Here is an 18,765-nt window from a genome sequence, read left to right on the forward strand (position 1 = left end):
AAGAGGAAATGGCCTCAAACTGTGCCAGGGGAGGTTCACATTGGACATCAGGAAGAATTTCTTCATTGAAAAGGTGTTTAAGCATTGGAATGGGCTGTCCAGGGAAGCAGTGGAGTTGCCCTCCCTGGAGGTGTTGAAGAAATGACTGGACATGGTACTTAGTACTATGGTTTAGTTGACAAGCTGGTGATTGTTCAAAGGTTGGACTCGATGATCTTGGGTGTCTTTTCCAACCTAAATTATTCTATATTATATTCTATTCTATGATAATATTCTTGGTATAGCATGTCTGAGACTGTTCACTGGTTTATAGCTCTACTCAACACCTTCCAAGATCAAATTCTTATACTGATGTTGCCTAGATTTCTGTTGGTATAAATAAAAGAAGATTTAGTGTCATATGAAAACTACCTCAGTCTCACACCATCTGTTTATTTAGTATTAAACTGCTGTAAATGTAGTCTTTAAGAGATTCACAGTAAGCCAATATAATGGTTAGTTAAACTATGTTTTTTAACTGTGTGAATACATTCAGGTTACTGTAATGAATAGCTTTGTGTGCACTAATTACAGATCACAGAATTACTTTGTTAAGAAACTACATACATGATGTTAATGGTAGAAGTTATGTAGGAACACCTGTTGTACTTTTAAGTATTTTCACAGTTTTTCTTGCTTGCGATATTCTCAGTGGAAAACCACAAATGCTGTATTATGAATGCTGTCATTTACTTGGAAAACAATCTGAAGTTGTATTTCCATCATATATTGCAAAGATTTGATTCTCTAATCACAAAATCTGACTTGAAGGGCATGCTTTACTACTAGGAACATGTAATATATTAGGAACATTTACCAGTTGATCAGGAAGTGTAGAACAGACCTCTATTATACTGAATGGAGAAATATGGAATACAGAGCATGATTTGGACATTCAGGTGCATTCTTAAGACAGGTAGCCTGTCAGACTGAGCTAGAAATTGATTCAATGTGTAGAAACTGGTTTCTATATGTTTATCTTGCTTTCTTCTTTATTTTCTTGACTATTCTCATTTGTTTATTTTGACAAGGAGACTGTGGATGATTATGACCAGGAAGTTTTGATTTTTCCATTTTGTTTTTTCTTCTCCTTGATTTCCTCTTGTTTTTAAAAAGGAAACAGAAAATTTTTACTTTCTTCACATTTCAAGTCTATTGAGAGCAAATATAGCTACTACTTATTTTAAGTTGCCACAAACTTTTTGATATCCTGAATGTTTACTTTTTTTTTAATAAATCTTAACAAACTGTTACATTAATCCTATATGAATAAGAAAAGTTATAGAAATTTAATTAAAATATGCCTGTGCACTCATAGTTTCTTGTATTTTTCTTGGGAGGTGCAGTGGGTTTATTTTGTTGTTTTTTTTTAAAACCAGTAGATTTTTCTACTTTGACAAAATGTTTTAACTCATTCCATTGGCTTCCACAGAATACTGGAAGACATCTAAAGCTTTTAAGAAAAATGATGCTTGGGCAGTGTTATACATTTTTCTTCAAATGTCCACAGTCCAGGCTGTGCAAATTAACTCTTCAAGCCTGATATCTGAATGAGGATTTACTTTTCTTATGGGCACAAAACTTTTTTTAGAAAATCCAATTTCCATGGTAAAGTTAATGCATGGAGAGCACTGGAGAAGTATATCTTCTGATGCTGCTGGTGTAACATGGTGACAAAATTAATGTATTCTTCTCCATTAGTGTTCCTCTGAGAGAAGATTTCCCCACAGCTAGTGTAAATCACTGGTCTTTCTATATATTCTAGTATTTCATTGGAATTTTTGCCACTGAAATTGTTTCCTTTGACTTTTCTCAAATGTTTAGATGAACACCTTGAGTGTACTAATAGTCCATCTAGGCATAATTCAGATATGAAATAACATCCTTATCAACTTCTAATAATTTTCTAGTTACTAGAACTGAAGTATTTTCATCCTATTTCCTCCAAAGTCCTTGTCCTGTGGAGGAGCAAATTGATTCTCTGTTTTCTAAAATCATTGAGTTTTACCTGTAGTCCTGATAAGATATAAAAAATTAACTTCAAAGTCCAAATACTTTTACACCATAACTCTTTTGACCTTGTTTTGGAAAAGCTCAAGATTTGATTAACGAAAGAAAATCTATACCAGATTATGTTTTTAACCTGGTTACAGAATGAGATTCCTATGTAAACCCACACAGAAATCCTAGAAGTTACTGAGCCTCACTGAGCCTGTGACTAAGGTTAAATGGAGAAAAAAAAAATAGCATCCAGATTTGTATAATATGTTTTTGCCATTTATAATAGTTATCTATGCTGGAAGTATTGTATGTGTTTGTGAACGTGTTCTAATTAATCAGAAATGACAGTCCAGTTATAAAAGTCCAATTCTCTGTTTCTGTCTGCTTTCACTAGTGTTCTGCCAGTAACTTGTATAGTACAAAACATTATTACACTTCACACAAAAGCAGAAATGCAACTTGTCATGCTTGCTGCTACTTATGTATACTGCAGTGTAATGTTCTTTACATACAGGATTTAACCTCAGTATATTTCTGGTATAGTTACCTCTGCTTGGTTGTAATATATTAGTACCTGCAAATATTCTACTCTTTTTAGAAATGTCTCCCTCCTCCACCTGTTTTCTATCATAACCAAGGTACAAGTATAGTCATGTATATAGAACATTTTTTATCGGTGGACATTCTGAAGTTAAATTCAGAAAGCGAGAAGGAATCAGCAGTTGCATTCCCTACTGACAAAGTAACAATTGGAACTGGGAGAAGGAAGGAAGATAAACTTGATTTGGCTGCAGGACAAATCTCATTTAGAGATCCTAAAGCTTCATGGAAGGTAGAATGAAAACTCCAATGGCTCTATCAGGAAATAGTTTCTTGTCCCATTAAAAATTCAAATGTATTCAAGAGCACTCCAATTAGTAAATATCTATATTTATATCCATGCTGTTCATATTGGTGGTTTTGTTGTTTTGAGGCACATTCAAATATTCTTCTAACAGTCAGGTCCATAGTAATAATATGCAGCAACCTTACTGTTCACAGCTTTGAAGTGCCAACATTTTTATGTATCACTCAGCCACATCAATGAAGTTAGTCACAACTATTAGACATCAGTCCTTGCTGAGAGTGTAGCAAAGTGAGTTTGTCCCTGTGTCATGCATGTTGCTTTTCAGCATTCTTAGCATGCAAAAAGTTGAATGATCCCACTGCAATTTCTAGACCAGCTCATTTTTACAGAAGATTAAGTAAAACGTATAAGGCTGCTTTATTCTCCTTTGTTATTATTGATAGCTAACAACAGATCTTGCACTACCACACCAGAACTGCAAATTTTCTCCATTTTCTATGCCAGTATTTAAGGCAAAGATGAAACTAACTAAGAAAATTTCTGTGACCCATTGACTGAGCCAGTATTCTGCTACTCCTAAAGAATGCTCAGGAAGAAAGAAAGCATTAAAATGCTCATTTCAGTTAGAGACTGTGTATTTAATATGTAATAGTTCTGTAAGAATTGACGTGATTTTTTTTTCTTAATAAAAAAAGAAAAAAAACCTCAGCTGTTTAGTAACTTGTTTTTACTAAATGTAGCAGACTTTTATAATTTGATCCAAATTATTACATGACTTGTTTAAAAAAAGGCACTGTATGTATTTGGTCTAGGTGTTGCTAATAGGTATGACCTTTTTAATGAAATATATGCAATTGTAGAGGAAAATTGAAATTCAGTTCTGAGGAAATGTCTACTTATTTGTGGCAGCCTTAATGAAACATGTCTCTAAATGTGTTCCAATTAAGATTAAAGCAAAAATGGTAATTGACCATTAAACATGTTGCAAAAGAAAGTAAACTAGTAAGAAAGGCAACTCAGCAGAAAAAAAAATGCTTAAGTCTGTTGAAAAACAAGAGTGATAATGGAGTTTTCAGCACAGGACATTCTATTAAGGGAACAGCTAATTACAAAACAGATAATAAGTAAGAAATGTAAGTGCTCATGAAGGCAAAAAAGCTAGAATAGAGATAATGGAGCTATTACTTTTCCAGTGCTCATAGACCAAACCTCAGTCTTTCCTGTGCCAAGACCCATGCAAAAAGGCAGGTTTACAAGACCTGTGGCTCTTTGTAGCATATCTCTGTGTTACACCATAAAACACTACATCCTGTTCAACATCGGGTTTTATCTGTTTTTTCCACTATCTTGACAATGAACAGTCAAATCAAATTTTATTTAGGGGAAAAATGCAACCAAGTGCATTGATATATGAAGGGCACTCTGCATCACGTAGGAGCTTTTTGAGGGAAGAGAAGCAGAGTGGCCACGTTTGTGGCATATTACCTAGAAAATGCATATCCTCGGACCAATAAAGAAGGATATGCAATGCCTAAACAGGAATCAGTATGAGCCAGGACTTGCTGTTGATGCACATAAGAAGTCACTGCAGGACTTTGATAATTTTCTCTGATATTTCTGTTGTTTTTTGTATTGACAGCTGCTTCTGTCTCCAAAAAATAGACAATTCAGAGACAAGTCTTTTTCCTAGTCATTTCTGGTGTCAATTAAGACGCTCTTGGGTATGTTAGATATCCACAAGGGTCTGGCAGATATGACAAGATCTGTAGGAGACCCATGGCCTTCCAGAACAGCACTGAAAACACAAAGGCATCTCTAAAAGCCCTGTTTGCTAACTCTGTCCACATAAATTCAGTGAGGTACATGCTGTAGTTTCAACTCTGCTTTTAGTTTGCACCTTGGGACACATCTTGATCCACAAGAAAAAAATTCTAAGCCTTTACAGCCATAATTACTCTGGGAATACTGCATGTGTAAATCCAGTCATCTATATCTGATAAGGGGTTTGAATTTCATCCATCATTCTGTGAGAATGGTGTATAAGATCTCTGTTACAGAGAGCAGATTTAAGTAATGTAGATGATACAAAATATATTCATTAAAAATAAAAATCTGTCCCTTAGCTTTCCAGAAAGCATGTGCAAATCACAGTTTTTCAAACACTTAAAACGTGGTTACCTCTTCCGTGGTTTCTCTACAAATTATGAGGACATTGCTGTTGCTCAAAGAAAAGTTTACCAAATTTCAGAAGGTTTTTCTGGGCTTTGGAAGCAAATGTTTGTAGCTTTATTTTTCCATGGAGTGGCCTATTTATGGTGTAGGGTCATCAGCCAATACACAAATAAAAGTAATCAATTATAATCTTGATATCAACTGCTATAAATAATATCTATCCAATTTTAAGAAAATGAAAATGGGATCTCAAAACACAGAAGGGTTTGACTACCTGAACTAAAGGTAGCCATTACTATAACTCAAAATGACACAGGTCCTAGGCCATAAGGAAAACCTGAGTTTGATAAAAGTTTTCCGTAAATTTTCCACACATACTGTTAATTTCAGTTGAATGCTGATTTAGATAAGATAAAGAATGAAAAGCATACTCATACATTTCAGTAGGAAATAAATTTTCATTAATTGTTTTCCTTAGTAGAATTCTTTTGTTTTCTGAGAAAGAGTGAAACATATTTTTGTGTTGAAATATGAAATTCACAGATGTGGACAAAGACATATCTTTATTGTTTAATCATTATAAACTTTTATATTTTGAAGAAAAAAGGTACTTAAATAATATATTCAACTTCTGATTTTCTCTGTTTTTACAGAAATTTATACAGGTATGGAGCAATAATATATGCATCTCTGTGTGATTTTAATTTTAAAGTTTGTGGTGTGGGTCTTCCTTATATTCTGCTTCACCATTGTTGCATGCTCTGCATTACCATATACAATTAACAAAATGTTTTTTACTTGGAAAGTGCTAAGTATTGCTTTTCAAACATCCTTCCTTTAGAAAACAGAACAAACATATGATTTTCAATTAGTATGGATTTCACAAAAAATACCTTTTCACTGATTATATACAGAATCATAAAGCAATTCCTTTAATGGAAAGTAGAATTTGCATTCCAAGAAAAAGAATGAATTTGCTACAAATTTGAACTATAAGAAAACATTTGCTATGTTTTTAAACTGTTATGATAATACTCAGCTTAATTTCAAGTAATTTCAATATATGCATGCTTCAGTTATTTTCTTTTTCTTCCAATCCACTTCTATGGTACTTCTGGTTTTTTTTAATGTACATTTACTAGCATTTAATCATCTCAGTTGTGGAGGTATTTTCATATGCCACAAAGCAGATCAAACTAAGCAGCTAGTCTGTAAAATAATGGCAAGCTTAGAGGTACATCTAAACTCCTCAAAGTTTTGAACTCTTAATAATCTTATATTTAGCATTAAGACATTTAATATTTAGAGTTGCAGGTAACTCAAATTTCAGGTATCTAACTTCTTGCTCATTAGTGTTCCTGGGATTTTATAGTAAGTCTATGAAAGCCTTTTCTTAGTGAAAAGGAGTGAGAGGTACTGAGTTGATGAAAACAAAAGCACATTTCTCTGAAATGATCAAAACATTTTTTGAATTAAAATTGTTGTCTACACTAATTTCAAAAGAAGAATCTTGGGAAAAACAGTAAGTTGCATATAGATTGAGGGCAGGGATTTTTGGTTTTTAAATTTTTATTTTTTGGTGTGGGTAGTTGGGGGATGTTGTTAGTTAGCCTTATAGTGCCTTCATATACTGGATTATCTCCCATAACTAAACACATTTTTATTTTTATTGTATGGTATTAGTTTACTTAGTTCATCTTGGAAAGATAGTGTCTGAAACAGTGCTATTGTAGTGACATTATGATCATAGAATCACATAATATTCTGAGTTGGAAAGGAGCCCACAAGGATCATTGAGTTCAACTCTGAAGTGAATGGCTCATTCAGGGATCAGACCTACATCATTGGCATTATTAGCACCATGCTCCAACCAACTGAGCTAATTCTAGGATTTGATTATGGAAAGAAATAAAACATAGGAGATATCTAAGAAAATATACTTATTGTGAAAGATTCACTTTGGTCATTGGCTTTTAAATCATATATGGAATATTTCTGGGTAATTTTGAAAAAATTATCTCTGTGTTCTAAACCTGAGTATATAAGCTAAACAATGACAGTTTAAATAAAAAACCCCTGGATTAACGTGAACTTTTTAAAATGTTTGTGTATTCATGCAAGCCATATAAAATTAGTGTGTTGTAGATTTTCTCCTTCTTCTTTCCTTCCTGACATGCTTTAAGCTGTTGTAATTTTCTCATTTCTTTGAAGAAAATGCTACTAACTTCATTTATATGTTATACACTGTTTCATAACGATGGTCAATAGACTTTAGGAAAGGCTACTGAAATTCAGTGACCAGTGTCATAAAGTTACTGGAGCTGTACCCTAGTACTATAAAATAAAATAAATAAATACAGATCTTAGCTAGTGTCTAAAGATCAGATACCAAGATCAGATGAGCAGCAGTTTCTGTCAGAGTAGACAGTAGAACTGGGACTGTGACACTCACTACATAACCTCACAGCTACTTCCTTTGGCCCCGAGGTGTTGGTGCTCCTATCTGCTTGGTTCTTCCTCTCTTGTCCAAGCACCCCCCATAAACCATTTGACAATCATAACACTTGTTCTGTCTTGAGAGTTTTTTGTTCTCATGAGTGCATATTTAACATCATTACTAGCCTACTTGTTATAATTTAAGTTGCCATCCAAATGACACACTTGCTGTTCTGGTACTAGCCATAGATATTTTCACTATATTGCCAGAAGTTTGCAAAGAGATATGTTTTGTCATTGATGCAGTCCCTACTGCTGAATTTGAAAACTGTTGTCAGATTCAATTCTTTGAAATGTTAGTAGCAAATGTTTTATTTATTAGATTACTTTCCTAAAGAATAACAACGTTGAAGAGATACCACTTCTGATTATAGGAGAATTCAGTACTGCACATCAAAACATTTCACGTACACATTTATGCTGAGCAAATAAACCAAACAAATGTCAATAGTATCACATAAAGAAATGAAAATTTATCTCAGGCAATTTATTTACTATGTAATTTTTATAAATTAGTCTTTTGACTTTTAGTAATAGCCTTAACAGGAGAGTCTTTGTCAGCAAAATAAAATCTATTTTTGGTGTTCACTTATGGTATTTAAAGATTCTACTCTAGAAATATTATAAGCAAACACAGTAGAAAAGAGAACTCATTAATATCAGCAGAATGAAATTTTTGAATATGCAATATGCTTCTTTTTCCTAAACAAAACCAAAAAAAAGGTTATTCCAAATAAATTATTCATTATTTGATATGTAGCATGCTAATAGAGAAGCATACTATATGCTATGAGTGCATGCTATGGGTATATGCTTATATATAAAGACATATATTACTCAATCCAATATATTGTGCAACTGAAAAGGAAATTGTCCTTCAAATGACTATTTAATTTAACCATTTGTGCATATACTTTTGGTTTTCTTTCAGGTTTATTCTAATAGAGAAGCCTTTAGCGGTTTAATAAAGACAATCTGTTATTGTAATCACAAAAATATAGCCAAGAATTAAACAAGCAAAAAGGTTAAATCTGTCAAATGGGAACAAGCACAGTTGGAAAGATGTGCTGAACTTATTAATTAATTAATTAATTAATTTCTGTCCTTGATTCTTTCATATTTGATCATTGGGCCTACTCTCTATCTTTTATCAGTTAACTATCTTTAGTGAACATTATTTTTTTACTCTGTGATGTCTAATTTAGAAATTCTGATATGTCAGTGAGAGAAGACAGTTTATAAACCATTTTCCTGGCACAGCATTCCTTTCTGTCAACAATCAGAGACTTACTATTTCAGAAACTTACCAGATCAAGTGAGAACTTTCCTATGTTTGGTAAAAAATAGATGTGTTGGAATCAATCAGCTGCAGTAAAACGTTTGTACAAAAATGTTTGTACAGAAATTCTCTAAGAAATATTTAGAAGAGAGAGAAAAGGCAGAAGACGTGAATTTTGTTTTCTGATTAAGATACTTTTATAAAGAAATTTTTAACCTATAACATGTTCACTGCTTGATTTATGTATGCTTTAATCATACTTTTATAGCTTTTTTAAAAAATGCTGATAAGAAAGCAACCGCAGCAAGTGCACTCATTTTGCTAATATGTAACCACCACCTACTACTGTCAAACCTTAATCTTTATGTGGATATGAATTTTCTAAAAAAAAACTACTTTAAATCGTCCAATTTTCTTTTCTTGTTTTCTTGCTCCTCGTATTGATTGACATTAATAATCAATTACTTAATAGTGAATCATTTTCAGAAATAATAATATAAAATATAGTATAATACTTATATATAATAATATATATAAACAATTGTGGTTCTCTGAGTGAGGGAATGGTCTTTTAAATTATTAATTCTCTAAACTGACAGTTAAAAATTAATTGATTCAGGGAATGAGACTGAGTAGGATGGAGACAGTCTTAATATTTTATTATCTTTTGTTTTACCAATCTTCCAATTAGAATAAGAATGAAACCTTTGCCATTTCCGCCAGTAGCAGAAAAATTATTTTTTATGCAATGATATGCATGAAAACTGGGTGGGAAGAAAAAGACATCGAATATCTAATTAGAGACTGATGAATAATATTGGAAAGAGGGCGCTGAAAAAATATTATATTGTTAGCAATTAACATTATACCACATGTTTATCCTCATTGGGTAAAGAGAATTATTAACCCAGGTCATCAACATTATGGCCATATTTTAATTTACCATTTTTTATAAATATCAAGATAATTTAAATTTGAGGGTTTGGGGGTTTTTTGTTTTGTTTTGTGCTGTTTCACTTTATTATAGTTAGAATGCAATGAATGAAATGAGTAATTTGTTTTCCCTAATTCCTTAAAATGAGGGGAAAACTATTTTTTTTCAGGAAACAATTTTGGTGTAATTTCAAATCAATAAAAAATCAAATCACTAAAACTTCACTGTAATATATACCATTCTGCCGAGCTGAATCATGCTCCTGCTTGCAGAACAGAATGGAAGGAAGGTGTGTGAGCTCCTTGCCAGTCAGACGTGCATCCTGGTTTAGTTGACATGCTGCCAGGGGAAGTACCTGGCAAGTAAGAACTATGTAAGCTAAGGCTACATAGTATCACATAGTATCAGTGATGACAAAAGGAAGATGAGGATGTTTTTCTGAAGGGAAGAGAGACCCTGAAGAGAAAAAAGCCTGATACCTACAGGAGCAGGATCAGAGGAGAGGGTCAGGCTAGGTAGAGGATACACTCAGGCATGTGGAAATGGAGACTCTACAACAGTGAAGGCTGGAAGATGATTCCTTCTGACTACTTGGATGAGAGATTCACTTGGAGAGGAAGTACTGGGCTGTGACAACAGGTGGGGAAAAGTTCATTTTAATTGGAAGGTCGTGTAAGCTGTCTGAGTCTGACACACACACCCTCATCAGTACCACTGAAATAAAGCAATCATTGACAATAGGTAAGACATACTTTGTAAAGGAGAGTGGTAACCACCTGTTGACCAGATCTGATCTCTAAGGAGGTTTATTTGCATGTCAGAGATCTGGATTCAGGATGTGGGAAAGAGGTTGCCAGAGCCTGGCTGATGCCCAGACTACTACCTTTTGCTGCTTGTCCATGAAGGCACCAATGGCACTGCCAACAGAGACCCAGAGCATATCAAAAACAGAGACCCTGCCAACAGGGACCCTGGCAGTAGGGACAAAGGCTGTGGGAGCCCAGCCAGAGTTTTCCCCAATATTGCTAGTTAGGAATAAAAGCATCCTGGTGGTTAATATCTGATTAGCGTTATAGGCAAGACTTCATTGATGCACTGCTCAAGTTGATCAGGCAGAATGGAAAGAGAACAATTTAAAGGAATATTGTGATGGGTGTCTGCTACAGGCAGCTTGATGCAGAAAAGTTTATGAAATCATCTTTAGGAAACTGGGACAAGACTTAGGAACTAAGACCCTAATTTTCATTGGGATATTACCACACTCACTTTTCTAGAAAGAAAACATGGAAAGACACAAAGAATTGAGGAGATTTTTTGACCATGCTGACAAGTTTTTTTAAACAATTTTGGGGTGAGACAACTGAGGGAGATATTTGTCTGTATTCTATGCTTGTGAATAAGCAAGAGGAGGTTTGGGATGTAAAGGTGAAAAACGGTTTTGGCAATAATGGCAGTGAGATCATGGAGTTCTTAGTCTTAAGAGAAATGAGAAAATCAAGTAGAAGAATAATGATTCTGGACTTCAGTGATCTGTTTTTCATTCACTCAGAGATCTATATAGAAAACTCCCACTAGAGATTACACTGAAGAGAAAGCACATTTCTCTTGGGCCCACTGATTTATTTTGAAGGAACATTTCCTCAAAGCACAGTTCTTTTCAATGTGCAGGAACTCAAGCAGGTGTGGTAGAACAACAGATAAATGGAGCACTCTTGACATTGTGTAAAGAGAAAAGGAAGGGCACGGAAGGTAGATGCAATGCTAGCAGCTACCTCTCCAGGTAAAGAAAATCAGGTACTGAGATACTGGATCATCTGATCGTTCCATTTAGGATTATGTCATGTGTTATTTGTGTGCGTGTGCGTGTGAACTCCACTTTAGGAATCAGCAGGGGTTTCACCCATGTCAAGCTGTTGTGATATAAATATGAAACCTTCAGGGCAAAATCTTAGTGTGCCATATGGCTCTTCTTTCTATGCAATTTCATGAATTCCAGATCTGAGTGTTGACTGTCTTTGGCAGGATAATCCTGCATTGGAGCGATCACTGGTGCATAAAAACAGGCAACAACTTGTGTTGTCTTTTTCCTCTTCTCTCAGCATCATTACTGGGGCCAAAGGGTTGCTGAATTTTTTTTACCTCAATTCTGTTCTCAGTTGTTGTTCTTGTCATTAAAAGCCTTAAGAATTCAGCTCTTAGGTCACTCTATCTTACAGTAAGTTCACCTAAGATCCTGCTGACATCTTGGACAGTGTTTGTTTCATTATTATGAAGAAGGCTCCTGGTAGGATCTGTTGCCTGTGGGGGGTCTGCACTGAAGCAGGGCAAAATTGTGAGGAGGAAGGGTCAGAGGGGAGCTGTTATGGACTGACTGCAACACCCATTTCCTAATGGAAATGGGGAGGTGGAGGAAGCAGTCTGGAGTGAAGGAGTGAAGTTGAGTCTGGGAAGAAGAGAGGAAAGGGGATTTTAGTTTTGTGTTTGTTTTTCACCATCATATGTTATTTTTAATTGGAAATTAATTCAATCAGTTTTCCTCAAGTTGAGTCTATTTTGTCCACGACAGTAATTGGTAAATTATGTCCCTAACTTTGTCTTGTTCCACAAGGTTTTCTATCTTGTTTTCTCCACCTGCCCTGTTGAGGGGGAGTGAGGGAGCGGCTGGATGGGCATCTGTCAGCCAGCCAAGATCAACCACAGCATAACTGTACGGATTTGATTTTTCATATGACTACCCAGGTGTTTTATGTTGTAGTGTCACATTGCCCATCACTGGTTTAAGGCTACAGCCTGTCTAAGGAAGAGACACATTGCTGGAACAGGGAGAAACTGCTTCAGAAAGGAATGGCTGGGCAACCAGAGCTGAGACACAGGCACTGGTGAAGTGTGCAGACGGCCTGGAGTACAACAAACCCTGGGAAGATCCACCAGAAAGCATAGCATGGAGACAGCCCAGCCTCAGCAGTCATAGAAAGGCAGATGGGCTTCAAAGGGGCTCAGAGGGCCTTGTGCACAGTTTGTTGCAGTCCTGAGAGCCACTGAGCTCTCTTTGAAATTAAGCCTGAAAGAACTGACTTGCCTTCAGCAGTATTGAGTGAAAAGGAAAGCCGCTTTACAAACCAAAACCCATTTGATCTCTGCTGTCTCTGCCCTCCTCATTTCCAGTTTCAGTACTGGAAAAAATCAGTCAGTCATGTTTATCTCTTAACAAACTAAGGCTAATTTTATAGGGCCTTTAATCTCTTTTGGTCTATTTGTTTTAAATTAAAGATTTAATTGACATCCACACCCTCCACAGTAAGATCCAGGATCACACAGTTCCATGGATTACCCACATAAACATCCATAATTTGCTATACACGAGAGTACAATAGAGGAAAGAGTACAATGGGACTGTGTAAAATATTCTATTGTATGGAATTTTTATAAATTATGAAGGCAGTCACTCATTATTAAATAAATACATAATTTCAGTAAAATAATTAGTGTCAGTCATGGACTGCAGGCAAAAAAGTTATAGAAGGTTACACACATTTAATTATGTTCAGTATTATGGGTTAATGTATGAACAGTTCACGTGGTGACACGTGTTGTCACGTAGTTGTGACAACAGATTATCAGGAGTCAATAACAGGAAACTTCAATCAAAATTAATTAATTATTTTTAAATACAGTTTTTGAGCCATTTTAGAGCACAAGGGTAAGTAGAAAAACCATAAGATATACCTATCTATCTCTAGCTATGAGATAGCTCTTAAGATTTTAAAATGCATTTTCATTATATAAACAAAACAGATATCTTTTTTCTACAATTCTACAAAGCAAATAACTGTTTCTTCATGATAATATACATATATGCATCTCTGACACCCTCCAACTTGATTTAAACCAGGGTTGTAAACAAAATACAGCTCGTAGTAGGCAGCGGCTGCAGGGACATATTAGTTAGTTAAACCCTGACAGCTTTGCCGTTTTCCTTTTCAGGTTTGAACTGTGAGTTTAGGCCTTGTGAGGCCAGCAATCCCTGTGAGAATGGAGCTGTGTGCATAGAAGAAATGAATTTGGACGTTTTTCCCCTTGGATTCCACTGCCAGTGTGTGAAGGGCTTTGCAGGTCCACGTTGTGAGATCAATGTCAATGAGTGCAGTTCTAACCCTTGCCTCCACGGATACTGCTATGACAGTGAGTTCAGTCTGGTTACTCTCTTTAATGTGGAACAGTCTTTCTGTTGAAGTGTCTGTAGCTGCTGAGCTGCTCTGGGGAGAACAGTGGATAATTTAATGAAATTTAGTTTGTCTGAAGCTCCACAGCCTGTACCAGAAGGATTATTTTTGCCAAAATGCCTCAGCTTCTGGCACTGAGGTTTGTGTGTTCAGGGGGTCAGAACTGTAGCTAGTAAGAAATTTTAATGAGATTTGTGCTGTCTCCTTTGATACCTAAATTAGCCAAACACATCTTACATTGTGCATTTGATAAGAGAATATTCAGGTGCTGAAAAGGAGCTCATGGAGCAGTTAGGAAGTATATGTCATAATTTTAAAAGTCAAAAAATTCAATTTTAAAAACTGATGCAAAATGGAGTATCTGTTTACTATAAAGCACTTTCTATCATGCAACTGTGTAACTCACTCTTTCATTGAAATATATACTTAAAGGTTTTAGAAGTAACTGATTTCGCTGCTATATTCTATCTAGATTGGCAGGCTAAATTTAGTAGCAATCACTAGGTATGGAGTACTTACTGGAAAGTTTTATGGGGCTATTACAACCTATCAGAAAATTTCTATGCTTGTTAAAAAAAAAGGTAGAAGTAGTAATTTTCAGAGAATCTTGAAATGCTGACTGGAAAGCAGAAAGACATCTGGAGGTCATGTAGTCAACCCTGCATGAATCTGGGCTATTAACAGTGCTAGAACAGCATGTTTATTTTTTTATTAGAAAAATTCATACAAGGTCTAATCAACTTACTGGTTTCAGACGTGATATTAAAGAACCGACTCCAAATTACTAAATATATCATTGCCTAAAACTCTCCTAGTTAAAAAAAAAATAAAAATCAATAAATATCTTAAGAAGTCTGCCTTTCCATACATGGAAATAAGGTGAGTGACTTAATCTTTTACCTAGTAAAGATGACTTCCTAGTTAGATTACAGATGTTTTCTCTGTACTCTACATTGTTTTAGGGATATTTTTGAACTGGAATTTAGGTGAGATCCATTAAAGTTCTTCATGCTGACAAAGTGTCAAATTTTTTGGGAACAGCTTGTCTTTGTGGTGCCTCTGGCTTGAGTTGTATCATGGGGACATTTGAGTTCCTCTACCCTATGTGCACTGACTGCAGAAAGCAGAATCCTAAGGAAGCTAGGAAGCTTTTAGCAGATGAATAATGCTCCTGTGCTGAACAACTTAAAACTTTTAATGAATATAATAGCAACTGTGTGTACAGACACAATGGTAGAATAGATTCTATGGTAAATCACAGTGATAATGAACAATCCAGGGATGTCTTTGAAGTTAGAATAAATGTAGACCTGCAAGAAGTGCAATTATTGTTGCCATGAGCTTCTTGTATGGGTGTAACACTCTAAAGATTCCTCTCCATTTGGATCATGAATGATGAAAAAAAGATTGGATTCTTATCATTCACTTGTTAAGAAATATATTATAGAAAAATTCAACTCAAGCAAGTTTTCCTTTAATATAGTAGTACAATATGAGGCATTCCTTACACACACACACACAAAAAAATTAAAAACTACCAGCAAGCCAATTATTGTTCAATTGCCACATCTCATTTAGGCATAGTATCAAAGACAGAATCTTATGTACTTTGTGACAGTTTGGTGATGGAAAATTACTTATAAGATACCATAACTTTTTCAGAAGCTAGTAATGGGTCATTTATTTATAACTCTTATGTCAAAATATTTCAGTTGTTAAGGTAAAATGCGGTTAATTAATCTGCTTTCATATTAAAAACATTTTTTGATATACCACAATTAAATTATTTCAATTTTTTTAACATGCCCACATCTTTTAGGTAAAGGCAGTCCAATTCTTTTCCAGCCAGTAGCCATAACTGTAACTTACTAATTTTACTACATTCAGTTGTTATGCTAAAAGACTATTAGTACTAACATACTATCTCTATTGCAGTTGTCAATGGCTTCTATTGTTTGTGCAACCCAGGATATGCAGGACTGAAATGCGACCAAGACATTGATGACTGCATAGTCAATGCTTGTGAACATAATTCTACATGTATTGATCTACATCTGGTCAGTAGAGAATATTTTTAAATTAAAATTATTAAGTTTTCTTTCTGAAATCTAAAGTAATACTTTTGGGAGTTCTAAACTTATCAAGGACTTTATAATCATGCTTTCCAGTCACTGTTTTTTGTTTGTTTGTAATTATATAGGCAGTAGGAAAGAGGAGTGCTTTAGCATTTAAAAGCAGCTATTGAGTCAATGTGGTTATATGGGGACTTCAAAAGGAGTGGAAAATTTTCAGCTATGCGCTTTTTAGGGCCTCGTTATAAGTGACAGGAATACTCATTTACACCAATGACATTGGCTTCAAAGGGACTTAAAAAGTATCTTACCCCAAAAAAGGGCTTTACTTTAAGTACTTCAGCATTTATTTTCAAAATTCTTCAGCTATATTAGTTCCTGAAATACAAAATACTTCTTTCATCTAAGAAATAAAAGTATTCTATCAACCGATTCCTCTATGAGAGGAAAGAAGACAGACATTCACATTGTATAAACTTCGGCACCAGAGGTGGCCCATGTTCTGTGCCACTTCTTCCAGGAGTCTGTCAGGAACCAATTTGTTTTCAATGGACTCAACAGAGACAAAAAGACCATACAGTATAAATATTCCCCTTAAGAAACATTCAGACTGTCGGGGAAATTGTGTGTGGTTAAAAAAAAAAAAGAGGGAAGAAAGATCAGCTTTTTCTTTCTTATTCTAGTTTCTCCCCGCATGCTTGTGGGAATATTAAACTGATAAATATATAATTCAGATTAATATTAAGATGTCTAAATGTAGGTTTCTGTACGTGTGTAGTGGGTTTCTGTGGCTGGTTTTGTTAGCTGGAGTCTGTCTTGCTCTTGAAGGTAATCAGTAAGTGACCTCTCCCAGCTGTTATCTCAACTCATGAATCCTTAGCTGTTTTTTTTTCTCTCTCCTCTGTCCAGTTGCAGAGGGAGAGTGAGAGAGAGGCTTTAGTGGGTACCTGGTATCCAGCCAGGGTCAACCCACTACAAAATGGTGTAAGCTAAACATCTAAGCACCAGCCAAAGATTGTAGAATCCTTGCTGGTACAATCCACAATTCGGTTCTCCATCTTTTAAATCTCCTCTTTGGGTGAACGGAACAACCCTGGAGGTACCACTGGCCGCTGCATTATTGATGAAGTTGTTTGCATTTCAGCTGAATCCCATCCCAGAAGCCCTGAAGTGCGTGAGGGGTGTGTGGGCTTTTGGGATTTTTTTTGTTTGGGGTTTTTTTTGCCTTTTTTGTTTGTTTATTTGCTTGCTTCTTTGTTTTGGTACATGCATAAAGAAATTGTACTTCTTTCTGACAAGTCCTGTTGGTAGCCTGCAACTATCGTTTCCTAAACTCGAACCAAAGTTATGTGCTTCAAAAGAATTTTCTCAAATCCTCTACTCTGATTTCCAGAGTTTTTTCTTCTTTTCACAGTTAGGACACTTAATGTATTGGATAATAGTGGGTTTTTTTCAAGAACTAGTAAACACCTTGGACAAAATCAAATGCATGATATGGAGATCACAGAACTTGACGCTTTTGTTATTGTCTTTGGATGCTATTGTAATGAGAATTTTTCTACCAGTAGACTGCAATTAATATTTCAAGTTCTCATGCTAGACACATACTGCCATCTTAGGTTAGAGACCATTCCAGAAATAAATATTATGCTTACAAGGCATGTTCTCTCCTATTCTCCATGAGATTGTATATGTCAACATTGCAGGTATTATTCCTAACTGCAGCTGATGCTATAACTGAGACTGATAAAATGGAGTTGTATATGCAAAAGTTTAAACAACATCCTTCCCAAAAAATAAGATACCAGAAGTCGACAAAGTTATGGATTTTTTATGAAGTAAACATATCGTTCCCCCAAGAATACCCACTAGGCCTCATCAAATGAATTCCAAAATCAGTCCAGTAAGATTTAATCATTTGGGCAAAACTTAACCTGACAAAGAATGATAGCTCACTGCAACTTTTAACACTATTTTAGATTTTTCTTCATATGCCTGTCCTCCTTTTTATTTACTTCATTAATTTGTGTTTATTTTTTTTCCTGCAGTTCCTGTATATTTCTCTTCTTTGTCACAGACCTTTACTATTTTGTTTTAAATTGTATGTGACACAGAAAATCGGTGACATTCATACAAACTCACTGTTTCAGAGAAAGTGTGACATTAAAAAAAAGTTGACATATGTGGATTCAGTTAGCATCTACGGAAAATAAATGCTGTAGAAACTTAATAGCAAGATGTCATCTTAGACTCTGTATTTGATCTTTTTTGGACTACAATGGTTCTTTCAACATTGTCGACATTACAGTAACCATTTATACAAAACTGTTCATTTTGATATTGGCTAAATTTATACAAAAGTGTTCATTTTGATGTTGGCTAATGCACAGACAAAAAATCTTCAGTATGTTTTTTTCATTAGAAGACTGTTCTTTGGCATTTTCGAGAGTAATATAATTTTGTGCTAAAGACAACAAATATAGAATGGGTTCTGCTAAACTGAAAAGTTAGTATCAGCATATTATTGACAAGAAATAGGAACTGCTAACCTTGTTTTGCTATAGCAATAATAATGTGTTGCTATTCAATATTTATATTTCTCCTTTTGTATTCTTCTTTGTGGTATATTTACTTAAACTAAAATTTATTGTATAAATTTCTGAAGTAGCTTTCATGTGTATAATATATTAAGTTGTATCCAG

General features: G+C 34.9%; 1 protein-coding gene across 1 annotated transcript in view; it reads left to right on the forward strand.

Moving 5' to 3' along the window:
* The window catches only part of EYS (eyes shut homolog), an 852,398-nt gene that overhangs the window by 315,233 nt on the left and 518,400 nt on the right, over nucleotides 1-18,765 (forward strand). Inside the window, exons 19-21 of the mRNA XM_032683211.1 lie at nucleotides 5,713-5,724; nucleotides 13,753-13,950; nucleotides 15,927-16,048. Of these exons, the coding sequence (XP_032539102.1) occupies nucleotides 5,713-5,724; nucleotides 13,753-13,950; nucleotides 15,927-16,048 (332 nt within the window). The remainder of the gene's footprint in view (nucleotides 1-5,712; nucleotides 5,725-13,752; nucleotides 13,951-15,926; nucleotides 16,049-18,765) is intronic.

The sequence above is a fragment of the Chiroxiphia lanceolata genome, chromosome 3 (genome assembly GCF_009829145.1).
Source record: "Chiroxiphia lanceolata isolate bChiLan1 chromosome 3, bChiLan1.pri, whole genome shotgun sequence".
NCBI classification, from domain to species: Eukaryota; Metazoa; Chordata; class Aves; order Passeriformes; family Pipridae; genus Chiroxiphia; species Chiroxiphia lanceolata.